The sequence below is a fragment of the Euleptes europaea genome, chromosome 13, assembly GCF_029931775.1.
Source record: "Euleptes europaea isolate rEulEur1 chromosome 13, rEulEur1.hap1, whole genome shotgun sequence".
NCBI lineage: Eukaryota > Metazoa > Chordata > Lepidosauria > Squamata > Sphaerodactylidae > Euleptes > Euleptes europaea.
The window spans coordinates 30,639,886-30,653,504 of NC_079324.1; the positions used below are offsets into that span (position 1 = coordinate 30,639,886).

The following is a 13,619-nucleotide window of genomic DNA, read 5'->3' on the forward strand; positions in this document are numbered from 1 at the left end:
TTATGACTGATTTGCTTAAAAAACATACCTGTCATAATAATTACAACTTACTATTTCTCAACCCTTAAAAAGTGTCTAAAGGGAAACTTGAGTCTTTTCAGATGTCGCTGGAAGGTCTATTTGGCCTTGTATACACACGAACAGAAATCCTTTGTGTGTACAGCTTTTGACATGATATGGCAAACAACATTTGCACCTGCAATTTACACATTTAACCGTCAGGCAAGGCCAAAGTTATTTTGTATAGATAGGCCAATGACGTGATTGAGTGAAATTCAGTCTCTCACTTATGTGGATGGAAGTGGGCAATAACTACAGAAAACGTGAAAAAATAGTATTCAGTAATCCAGGTTTCCAAGATAATATTATAGCCACCAGGTATCTTACAGTTGGCAAATCCTGTTCATTTTAAATGGCATGTTTATTCAAAATATAAAACTGGCTGTAGTATTAAAAATTAAACTAATTTCAAAGTGCATCAGTTCATCTACAACTGTCCCAAGAAACATATTATTTGCTATGGATTATTTAAAAAAAAACCAACCACCACCACCCAATAATTACATTAAGTACCAAGGAACCAGGAAAGTTCCCCTGTCACAAATTATCACTCTGTTTGTTCTGGTTCGTGGCAGGCTTGGCCATCCATTGGGGGCTTCTCACTGGGAAAGACAGCAAAGTGCCGTCTGCACTGTTTGCCTGACAGATGGAGTCCCAGCTTCAGACGGTTCTGTTGTAGGTTGCTTAAGAGAAAGTTAACTTTTCAATGGTAAATTCAGTTAAACACATCAAGGAGATACAAGGGAGACGAGCAACCACCACCCTCTCTACAGTGTCGCACACAGGAAAACGCTTGTTGGCCTCAGCAGAACAGATGCACAGCGGGGTCAGGTGACAACACCCCGCCACCCTCTGCGGGCATGGAAGTCTTCTGTGGGCCAGGCTGCCTTCATAACAGAACCGTACCTTGATTCCAGTCACACGTCAGACAGAGGTGTGCACGGGGGTGGCTACGGGAGACGACCCCCTATCTGATGAAGAAGAAAGGGAGCGTGTAGCGGCTTCCCGCTGCAATTCCTCCACCCGCTTCTGAAGCTCAGTTCTGATGGCAAGGAGCTCCTTCAGATTCTGGTGAACTGGCATCTGTGAACACGTTAAAAAAAACAGTATTCTCTCTGTTGCAGTACGTGAAATGGAAAGCTGGTGCTGAAATTTTAAACAGCTCTCTAGATTAAATGATCTTCCTAGATTCCTCCTCGATGTGCACAACTGGAATATATTTCTCTTTCATACAGTAATGCAGAATTATTCCAATTTAGACACACTGATTTCAATGGGTTTAGAACTAGAGAGCACCTGGATAGGATTGCACTTTCAACTGGCAAACAGCAAAGGTTCATGAAAAGGGAGAAAAGCAAGGAGATGACAAAAGAAAGGCATACTATTAGTATTCTCTTATTTTCCCATCATTTTTGCGGGGAGACGAACATGGCTTCCCAATTTGCTAAACATAAAAAAACTGTTATGAAAATCTTTAATAGGGAATCTCCGTACATGTCACGAAAACATTTAAATCATTTGCCTCAAGCGTAATAAGGCTGTATTATTCTAACAGTGATCTTGTTCTATATTTGGGAATAACTCCAGACAAACAAAGGAAAAAGAGGAAAAGGGATATGTACACAACAACACCTTAAAGAAGCAGTTTGAGTTTGGCAGCCTTGTAAAAGTTTCTGCATTTCAGAATGTAGGCTGCTGTGAATTTGATACCAACTGCATACTTGCTTCTGCACCCTTAAATTTGGTATATTAAATAAACAGATTACTAATACACTGTATCCTCCAAAGAAACTTGACACTAATGGGGAGTTCTGGGCAGGTTTACAATTAGAGAGAGGGCAGCAAAACACATATTTGTTAAATAGGTCACAGAGACAAGGGGGGGGGGGGGACCAGTTCCCGAGGTCTGGCAAATGGGGCCTAACCCAGGAACCTATTTTTGAGACCTGTTGTCCCTCAGGACCTGCAAAACAAATAAGTGTGTCTTTGATCTCTTGGGGCTTTTCTTTTGCAGTGAGTTACCAACCCCCTTATACATTTGGAAGAAGGCCAAACGTCAAGCAGGTCAAAGGGCGTCCTTTGCAGGCAAGCTTGAAGCCTAGTGGGTGAAGAACCAACTTCAAACCATTCTGGTTGGCATTCGAGTTAGCTTATGCAGTGCTGGATTCCTGAAGGCGGTGCAGGTCTCTTTCCTTTTGTAGATTCTGAGTGTCACGGCTTACAGTCTGCTGCTAGGCAACGCTTTGCAACCAGTACACATTTTCAACTGCAGCTGAACATTCCAGACAAGAAAGACAAGCCCACCTTTGCTCCATTTCAGTGTTCAGCATGGAAATGTTATGACAGAGAGGGACAAGAGCCCCAGGAAGAATTTTGCATCCACTAGTAATTTTGGGGAGGGGGGGAATCATTAGTGATCTAATCTTGCTATAAAATTGATTAGCCATCCTCTCACCAGCTTCTGCAGTTGTTGTTTTTTTTCTTAACTAACTCAATTAGGCTGCAAATACGCTTCATTAGTACCAATAAATACCTGAAGTAACAAAAACATTAATCTCCACTTTAGGGCCATGAATTAAATTGCTACTAAAGGTAGAACTACTACTATTATACCAGTACACCAATGTATTAAAAGAAAAGGTTATTTGTTAAGGGAGACCTCATATCCAGAATAGGGGAAAAAATCTGCTAACTAACAGCTGCTCAAGACATACTAAAACCCATTTTATTCCTGAAATGGTTTTTCACATATCTTTCAAGAAGCTTTGGACATAAGGGATCTTATTTACTCCCATGTGTCCTACACAACAGGGATGAGGCTCAACTGTGGCCAGGTTTTAAGCAAGGGCCAATTCATACAGCACTTTTAGGCACATTGTCAGCTGCTGCATGGTTGTTTTCCCACTGTATGGTGTAACATCTGGTAAAAAAAGCATAAGGATCACAACCAAATGCTCTGGGAAAGATTATGGATTGTAACAGTTTAGGTCACCTTCCACTCAATCCACCCAGGTATGCAAGCTTTTGTTCTGCTTTGGGTTAGTGAATGGAACAGTTTCATTTCATGTTTATGAGTTTACTAAAGCTCTTATTCTGTTTCCACTGTGTTGCTAATTATAAATAGATCCTGTGGGTTAGGAAGCATGAGGTCACACACTCATATTAGTCTAATGGGCAACACTGTGATATAACGCACAAACACGAGAGGAAACCTACAACCAGTGCAGCTTCTGGCTCATAAGCAAACCTGCCACAAACCAACATAGCCACAAAAGGCCCGTTAAATAGCATCTAAAACCTGGCATGTGTAGAATACACCTCTTTTCTTCCATTCTTTCGGCACTGTGAACTACAGTGAAATCTGTACTGACAAGGATAAGCATAAAAGGCAGCATAATGGTGACTCGCTTACATTGCTATCAGCTTTTAATTGGATGGATGGCGACTGAGTATTCTTGCACTTTCCTTTGCTAGCTCAAGGACGGTCATTCAAATGAAAATCGTTCAGCGGTGAATGCGTATCTTCTTCAGAAAGCACTTTTAAAAACAATTTTAGCAATGGGAGATAAAAGAGAAGGCTGCAGAGAGATTTTAAAACCCACTGCCTCCTTTGCCGCCTGATCCTACCCCTAAACTCTTGAAGCTACTGTGGTGCGGGAAAAGCTCCAATTTTCTCCCCTCAAGGCCGGAAACAGAAGCCAGAGCTGAACAGGATGTGGCAGGATCACGGCTGTTCATATTGCTCTGGTCAAATCACCACGGCAGTGTTTCAAAGCAATGCAAAAACAGTGGGACCCCCACCCTCCAAATGAACACATGCACCAAGCCTGCATAATCTGTGATAAACTGAGCACTGTGTATCAGGGGTTCTATAAGCTTCCCACGGCTGCTCCTGCTCATGAATGAAACACAGGCAGGTTTGTCGAGCATCTGGCAGGCCACGAAAAGTGGCAGGTAGGGAGTGTAGGGCCAGTACAAAGCATGGTGACTTTGTCGCATCCCTTTCAATGCTGAAAAAACTACAACCTACCTTCAGACCTCAAAACGCCAGAGAAATCCTTCATACGTATCCCAGCTGCGACAAGGCAGTCCTGCAACAGCAACTGTGGGCTCACTCTGTGGGTCTTAAGATGAGGCCCCCCAAGGGTCACCTGGACTCAAAAACCTCACCTCTGCTTGCCTGGAAGGCTGTGGGGCTTTTGGTGCAGGGGTCAGAAGCAATACAAAACCAGAGGAACCCTGAGTTGTGTAGAAAAGCTGAGTGTCAGACTCCATTCTAGAGAAGCAGAGTCTGAAAACATTTTGCTCAAAAAAGACAATTGTGTTGCAGTAACTGTTGTTTCTGTCTCCCTTTCAACAAGCAGACAGTCTGGCAGAACTGCTTTTAATCCCTAAAATAGGGCATTGCCACAAACAGTCCAATACTAGAGCTGAAAGCTGCATTCTTCCAAAAGTAGGCACACTTAAGCAGCCAGCTTCTACTATAGAAGGCACGCTTCTGAAATTTACTGGAAATATAAACTGAGACAGCACAAAGCAAGTGCCAAAATTAGATCCTACAGCACAGAGAAAACATGCTTCATAGGAATAAAAGGAACTGAGTCTGAAAAGAAGAAACGTGACAAAGGAATGAATGGGTACTAGGACTCAACACGGTCCACCCTCACTGCAGGGAAGAAAAAAGTATTTCAAGGTTTGAGAGAAGACAAAACGTGGCCGGCCGATTCAGATCGAACTGCCTGCAAATTGACAGAGGCTGTTCACGTGAAGTCAGTCTGAAGAGCCGGGGTATTAGAGGCTAGAACACACAGGCATGTCATGATGACACAGCCAACAAAAACAGTGTGCTACATGCCTGCTGAGCCTAACCTGTTTCGTGTGATGCACAGAAAAAACAACAACAAAACCCACCACCCTCTGATCTGTCGAGTGATGGCCCGTGACTTCTCCTTTTACACCATCTCACTTGTAAGAGAGGCTTCGATTGTTTCCACCCCCTCCGCTGCTCCATTTATGAACATGGGAAGAGATGCAACCAAGCTATCCCCATCAAGTCCTCACACTGGTCAGTCAGCTTCTACTCTTCAGCGTTCATTCGGGCAAGCAGCTGCCACTCCTTAAAACCTTTTGAATCCCTCCTTAAAAGGAAAGGACCCAGAACTCTTATTTAGAGCATGTTTTGATGGGGGTTCTTCCTCAGGACTGCGAGAACTCTTTCCCACATTCTTCATGTCAACAGTCACGACCACAGGCCCAGGATTTCATACCAGGCTGCGGTACCCGGGCAGCATTACTGGCCCGATATTCCCTCAATGCGACCATGTTCCCTGGGCTCCTTCTCTGACTTACTGCTGAAATGCTCAAGAGGGAATGCAAGGCATTATCACGCTGAGTCTTATGTGGAAAGCTGATCCAAACATGACAAAATTCAAACATGACCCAAAGCATTTCTATGGGAAGGAAACAATAGGAAAGCTGTACACATTGTGTTACAAGTATGCAACCACCATAGTATAAATGACATGTGTTTTACTGGCTTATGCTGCATTAATAATAAATCTGAATCTGCAACTACCATATGCAATTCCTTGGCCCTTCCTATATGGAAGCCTTTTCTCCATGGCAGCTCAAGCCGCCTTGATGCAACATCTCCCTACCAAGAACTTTGGTAGCAACTTAAGAACTTTCTTCTATCAAATGTGAGATAGGAACACAAAATAGTTTGGTAGGGAGCGCTTTGGGCAGGACTCAAGCCATTATTGTGTATCACTGCGGCAATGCCTCCACGTTTAAAGTCTGTGGCCGAACCGATGTGCTTAACAAATTCTTTCCGATCTTATCAGAAGCATAAGATTCCTGCATTTTTTTAAAAAAACCAAGTGGTTTCCCAAAGAAATCCACATTGAGGAAAAGAAAAGCAGGAAAACACACCACCACAGAGGGTGTAAAGGTATTCTAAAGAGAGGGATTAGGCACCTTTACTAGCAGTCTTAAAAAGAAAGTCTGACTTCAGAAAGGGAAGGAAAAGAAGAGTCAGCACAAATGGGTAATCCAAGCTGGCAGCAAAATGAGACTTTCTAATAGGTCCTATGAGGCAATTAGTGATTATGCAGGTTTCAGGTCCTAAATTTCGTTCTCGTACAGCAACACAAAACCTAAAGGTAAAAAGATTTAGCGCTCAATGATAACGGCTCAAGACCTGACGCGATGTTTCTAACAGAGCTTTGAAAGAAGACCTGTCCCAGCTTCCCCAGGAAGAAGCCTACTAAGAATTCATTCGTTCGTTCCTCACAGTCACCCCAGCCTTCCTTCAAGGAGCTTAGGGTGGCATAAGTGGACCCCCCCCTCCTCACAACAGACCGGTGAAGTAGGTTAGAGGCTGACAAAGTGCAGTTGGTCCATGGGGATCCACTGAAATTCATGTCCCAAGTGGGGATTTGGAACCAGGCCTCCCCAGTCCAAATCCAACATCCTTACCTATTTAGTTATTTATGTAGAATATTTCTATGTTGCCTCTTCAGAGTCCTGTTCAAGGCGGCTTACAACTAAAAACTACTACGCCACCCCATCTACCCTATTCCCAATAACTTCTACTCAAGTAACGTTTGTGTTCTTATTTTATTCAAGCGTGCATAATCTGTCCATGGCTAGCCAGGGACAGTCAGTAATTCTGGGTCCCTGGGTAAAAATCCAAGCTGGGGCCGAAGAATGATTGCTGCCCCCCACTGCACATACCCCTTGCCACCATGGTCCAAGCAAGGGGCACCCCTTGCCCCATCCGAGATGGGTGGAGCCGCTGCCACCAGCGGAAGCTGGCTGCCTTGGGTGGGGCAGGAACAAGCAGCTGCTGCCACCAAGCCAGCTGCCCTCCTCCATTGAGGGGGTGGAGCCATAGGTAGTCAGCCCCTCCCCCCGAGCATGGGGCCTGGGGCAATTTCCCCTGTTGCCCATTGGTTAAGACTGCCCCTGTGACCAGCAAGTGGGGCACTGAAGAATACACCAACCAGTTTGGATTTGTGGTTACCTTATCAAACTACTGCTTTCCAAAGGGTTTGGACAACTGTGGCCCCTGAAAAAGGAACAGGAACCTCGACTAATCTAATCAGCGGAGGGAGCGTAACACAATAACCGTAAAGCAGTGATTATCAAATCAAAGATACACTTCAGTAACATTACAAGTTTCAAAGAACATACAATAGGTTTAAGGACCACATGACACAGTAACATGGACACTCCACAGAAGACTGTAGATTGGGTCACAAGCACATGCTCAACACTCCAGCCAACAATGATGAGTGTGTTTGTGTGTGTGTGTAAGAATGAGCCACAGAACTTTCGCATCGCCTCGGACACAATGCAATTCAATGCCAAACAGCAATCAGAAATCAAACGAGTTAACACGTTTATGAGTTATGTATGAACCAGCTCCATTTTTTCATGCGGAACTGTACCCTACATGAGAATCTCAGCTTTAAGTGCTCTCCTGTCACTTCACATTATGCAGAGCCACACAGCTAAGTTATCCCAGACTTTAGGAGGGGATGGGATTATAGGTACGGTGGCTGTTAAGAGAGTTACAAGGATGTTATTGTCTCTGGCAACCATAAATCTTTCTGGCAACTGCTCATCCCTGGATGTTTTCAACTTTGTGCCAGCACTTACCTCCACGCACTGCACAGACTTGGTGGGGGGAGGGGGAAGAAAAGCCTCTAATTTCATGTTCGATGGAAGAGAAAGATTCCATGTCCTACGTTTTCTGGAACGTACAGACAACTCGTGGGAAGGGTTAGCCTTTCTTTGCCTCAGTTTTTGGAGATACCCTGAGGCAACATTTCCAGAGGGGTAACCATGTTAGTCTGCTGCAGCAAAATTAAACAGAAGTCTGGTGAAGTGTACATCCGTGTATACTTCGTGCATCTGATGAAGTGAGCCCTGATTCATGAAATCTTTTGCCGGGATCAATTTTGTTGGCCTTTAAGGTGCCACCAGACCTCTGTTTAAGAATATCTCACGCTGCAGAGCATCTTCAAAGAGTGGTGTGTGAAGTGAAATACTGCTGCACTTTAATTCTCTGCATGTGCCGCAGGACTCAGGAGAGGGGATGGAGACAGTGGAAACCACAAGTAATGTTCGGCGTTCCAAGGTAAGGTCATCCAGAATTTGTGGATCTCCTTGCAACTGTTTTCAGCAGCTGCTGCATGTTTAAATGTGATGTTTTAGCCAGAGAGAAGAGGGAGTTGATGGGTCTACAAGTCCTACTCCAACTAACCAACCCATGCCCCTGGAGTGCTACTACATGCAATCTGAGCCCGGCACTTGATACCTGGTTTATAGCTGTCTGGCTGGTGATACGTTTTCATTAAAAACTGTAAAGAACATAGAAACCTGTTCCAATAAAAGGAAGAAAAGGGGGAAAAAGCATACCTGGGGCCTCATTCGTGGATTCCATCGCACGTAATAGTTTACCCATAGTTCCAAATGGCTTAGACTGGCAACTGGATAGAGGACGTGGTTTTCATAGTTTACATAGAAAGGGTTGCTGAATTCATCTAGTTGGCTATTAATGTATGACCATAAAGAGATGGTTCTTGCAGGGATTTCCTGAAGATACAAATATATATTTTTTGTCAAGCACATTTACAAGGAATGCTCTGGGAATGCACCAATTCCCAAAGCTTACAATTCACAGGACAATGTTTCTTCATAAATTTATCTGCTGGGGAATCCTGGTGTTTCTTCTGTCGATGCCCTGCCTTCTACAGAGAGGGTCTTGGTTCAGACCAGACTTGCTGGGCCTCGTTTTTACCTTTAAGAATATACCCTAGAATGCCTTGCTGAAATCACACATGCTAGAAGGAACATGCCAAAGAGATCCCTGCAGGCGTGCAGGATCACTACAAATGGACAAGCAGCCTTTCAAGGAAGCCTGGCAGTCACTGCAGTTCTTCTCAATGAGGAATCCCTGAGAAGCTTGAATGGAATGCCAGGGTTCCTAGGGACATGCTTCAAAAAAATCTGCTCCAAGATGAAATACAAAAGCTACTAATTTAGAAAAGTGCCTGCATTAAAGAAAAGGCCATTTGATGGGCCTGAAATGGTTTTCAGGTACTGTCCTTTAAAGAAAATAAATAAATAAGTAGCCATATGTCGACACCGTGGTCATTATTGACTATATTTCAAGCATCAGGCATTAAAAATGCTGAATTTTATTTCCTTGGAGTATCAGTAAAAAGGGGCTGAAATTTAGATATGTTTAGGAAATAATGGGCTTGGAGGAACAAATGCATGCTTTTAGCACTGAACACTTATCAATCTCAAGTAAACAAAAAATAATAGTGAAAGCAGCAACATAAAATATCCGGAAGTCAGCAAAAACACACCCTACAAAATGCAGTCAACAAGGCAGCATTTTAGCAAAGCAGCACAGTCTTTTTTTAAATCTACAGTCTCCCTACACCTACCCAAATATAGAGTTTTTAATTAAATGTCCACGTTTAGCTTTATTCACTGGGGTCCTTAAATTCTCTAACCAAACACAAACACTACCATAAAACCATTATTAAATCAAGGTTTCAGAATCTGAATTCTTATCAGCTTCATCTTGCAATTTTATACTCCTTTGATGCTATAAAGCATCTGTTTCCACTACAGTTGTCTCCTAAATTACGTTTTTTTTAAAGGGAGCTGCATTAGATTAGCCATTCATGAGAGGGAGATGTCTGGTCAGCACATACTTGGTGAGAATGCATAATACAGCTCCATCTTGTGGTGCGATCATGCAACTTGCAGGGCTAAATCAGTCAACTTAAATCAGATACACACCAGATCGTGCAAACAAAGTCTCCATTTCCCCCAAATACTTTTCTTGCTGATATAAATGGGGGAATGAGCTTCTGGTTAAAGCATGCCTTTACTCTGCATCTTCTGTGTACAAAGTAACTTGTGACCCATTTTTAAATTTTATTTACTGGATTTACACCTCATCTTTCTTGCTGAGAGTCAAGGTGGATTTTTTTTTTTGGCATGGTCAAGTCACAGCTGACTTATGGCGGCCCCGCAGGGTTTTCAAGGCAAGAGACGTTCAGAGGTTATTTGCCTCTGTGTCACAACCCTGGTATTCTTTGGAAGTTTCCCATCCAAATACTAGCCAAGGCCAACCCTACTTAGCTTCTGAGATCTGAGATCAGGCTAGCCTGGGACTATCCAGGTCAGGGCTCAAGGTGGATTACAAATGATAAAAAACAGTTCGGTCAGATAGCAAAAAACATCCAATAACCAATGCAACAGGACTAGAATTACAGACTTAGAAAACAATGCACCCAGGACCTCCTTAAATATGCTTCCCACAAACATTTCTTAATTCAGGCTTGTTCAGAGGCATCATGGATACAGATAACTCTGCTAAAGAATTCACAAAAGTCCCTTGCAATGCAATGGAAGTGCATCCTATGTACACCGTCTACAGCCCAGAACTGCCTACATTGACTAGCATGGCCCTCTAAGGCTTGTCTCTAAATGCAAAGCATGTGCTCTACCACTGTCCTAGACCACTGGACCACGTTACTTTCTAGCTTGGAACAAGAAACGGGGAAAGACACTCAGGACTTCTTTCTGGGTAGAAACAATATTTGTAGGGAAGGGCCAATGAGTACAAACTGTATTGGAGACAAGGAGATCTGTCTAGTCAACATTTCCCTGCAGTGGAAATAACAATTTGCTCTTGGTTTTGATGACTCCTCATTTAAGACCCATGCATTAAAAACCCAAGTCACAAGGAGAAAAGACACAGGGACGCTCACTTCAATTTCAAGTTATGCTCTGGCAAAAGCTCAGCTGGAAAATTTGGCAAGAAATTTTAACAGATTTAAAGAGTGGGAATAGGTTTTTAACCAGCGCTGATTCCAAAATTGTACCTGTGGCATTTGGAGGCTATTCTGCACATCAAAAGAATTCTGAAAATTCATTTCTAGGTCGTATTTAAGTACTTTTAGCTCTACAAAAGAAATATGTCCTCAAAAATTCGTTTATCTCATTTCCTGCTTCTGTGTATTATACAGTTGATTTACCTCTTTAATTCGCTGATGTTCAGAGTTGTATAAAAAGGTGCCAAAGAGACAGCTGTAAAGATGATCCAAAATGGTGATCAAGAACAGTTCATTGAACTCAAAGGCAGCTGGAAACTAAAGAAACAATAAAATGTTTTGTTAATTTTTTGTTAAGAGAAAACAATCCTGTTTCCATTTAAATATTTTCCTCTCTATAACAAGATAAGAAAATTCTAATGGAAAATGCAGTGTTAAAGTTTATAAAATCTCCAAGAAACATTAGAGCTGCAAAGACTGTGAGAAGGAAGGACTCGGCAGCCAGCATTTTCATTCAACCTTCTGTTGAAAGAGGATTGCTTATCAAGGTTCCCTAAAGGATCCTTATTATTACATCTGTGAAAGAGAGATCATGCGATTGCATAACTGCCTCCATTTCCCCACCTGAGGTTCTCTTCTCTTCCTTTTTTTAACCAAATGAAAGCAGGCATGGTTGAACAAACGTGTGGCAGCAGGATTCACTATTAAGTTACTATAGCTTAACCTCTATGGTAGAAAAAATCAGAAAGGGAGGATGGCCCTCCAAACCCAAACAACTGTTTTCATTATACCAGAATGACAGCAAAATACTTTTACATACATCATTCAGGCAACCAGAATTCATACAGAATCTCAGTTGCAGCCCATCAAGGACAGGAAGGTATTAAGCAATACAAGTCTATGCTGAGATTCTGCAAACATACAGAGAGATTCTTCCAGAGCTGGCCAAGTTAGACATTTCTCATATAGGGGCTCCATTCCAGGCCATATTTCTTAGAAAACTTTGTAGTTATCATCTCAGTGTGCTGAAGGAGACCGCAGAGGCTCCATTTGAAATGTTTTACATCTGCTGGGGTGTGGATTCAATTCCACTGGAGTAAAACCTGGATTTTATAACCCAGCTAGCAAAAATGCTTGCCTTCCAGCCATTGGCAAGTTTTTTTGTGATTTAGCCTGTAACAAGTTCGTGCTGAAAACTCTGTAGATGCCACTGGGAATTGCCCCTGCCATGTACAAGCTCACCACATCTACCCTTAAGCCCCTTTGTTGCTCTCCATCCAATTTAAAAGATGAGAACAGAACCAGATGAGCTTCCGGCCCTCTTGGTCCCAGGGAGTTTCATCTGGTTGTCGCCAATTCAGTTTGCGTAATCTGCTGCCATTTGTTGTTTGTTCTTTCATGGACCCCGCTGCAAAAAATAATTGATAAGGACAGCAAGGAATTCCAATCCCAGCAGAATTCCCTTAACCTCAAATGTTGTTGTTGTTGTTTTAAAATGGCTATCCTTGGCTATGAGTTTAGCCACAGTTAATGTAATAGATGGTCAGATAAGCACTGCAAGCACCATGGAAGTTTGAAATGCTGTAAGATACAGGGTAGAGATGCTATAAATTATATGAGATGAAAAGGCTCTTTTATCTTACTGTCCATTAGGATTATGACTCATCAATGCTCTACATATTGAGATTAACACTGCAACCCTATGAAGAGCTACTCTAGCCTAAGTCCAGTGATTTGAATTAGCTTAGATAGGTGTAATTCTTCACAGGACTGCGCTGTAAGAAACAGTATCCTCTTTTGAAAAAAAACGAGAAGCCTGTTCTATAAACGTAGTCCCAGTTCCTCCTTTCAGTTCCAATACACTCAACTCTCCTTTCATTAGACCTGTTCATGCTTATTTCAAACTTCTTGCTGGATTCAGATTTTGCACACATGTGGAACTAACAAAATTGTTTCACAGCCTTTTACATGAGGGAAACTGAACAGTTATAGCAAGAAATGGGGAGTAATGAGGGAGGTAAAATAAAATCCAAACCAGAAAAGGCTGTTCTGAGTTATGCTGCCAGTAAAGGGTTTTTGTTTCTTCCAGATGTTTAAAGCATTATGGGGGTCGTCGTCCCCCAATGAAAATAGTTGCACACGTTTCCAAAGAGGAAGCAGTGTCCAACATAATTAACTGATGGTATTGTAAAAAACAGGATTATATTAAACACTTTGATCATGCAAACTTTAATACCAACAAGCACAAGAAAAGAAGTGGGAATCTTTCCACCAAGTAACAGCTATGATATACAGCTCAAATTTCTGGATGGAAATGCTCTAAAAGGGAGTACTGAGGATGAAAGTTGGGTGTTTTTTTTTTTAAGCATTACTTAAATTCACAACAAAACGAAGTAAAGAAAATACAGAATTAATTCAGGGCTTTCGAAGGGGGAACATCTGAAAGGAAGAGGGGCATTATGTCAAGCATAGTCTTAAGCCGCACATACACTTCCCAAATCCCTGCACTCCTATGTGTTCCAGTGCATGTTTGCAATGTGCATAATACATGCGCTTAACTGTCTACTCCCAGGGCTTCCATATTACAAGCACATCTAATAGCAAAACAATATCCAGAGTAGCCTCATTATTCGGGCAGAGAATAATGCACACCAATAATGCTCTCTCTTGAGATTCAGGGGGTATTGGTTGCTTTTT

The 13,619-nt window shown here is 42.4% G+C and overlaps 1 protein-coding gene across 4 annotated transcripts in view; it reads right to left on the bottom strand.

Moving 5' to 3' along the window:
- Positions 1-958: 958 nt before the first annotated feature.
- MTMR1 (myotubularin related protein 1) overlaps positions 959-13,619 on the bottom strand; it is a 54,867-nt gene continuing 42,206 nt past the window's right edge. For all 4 annotated transcript variants that reach the window (XM_056859447.1, XM_056859445.1, XM_056859446.1 and 1 more), the window contains 3 exons: positions 11,127-11,240; positions 8,485-8,661; positions 959-1,143 (listed from right to left, as the gene is read on the bottom strand). In XM_056859447.1, coding sequence (XP_056715425.1) covers positions 985-1,143; positions 8,485-8,661; positions 11,127-11,240 — 450 coding nt within the window. In that variant the 3' untranslated portion in view covers positions 959-984. The remainder of the gene's footprint in view (positions 1,144-8,484; positions 8,662-11,126; positions 11,241-13,619) is intronic.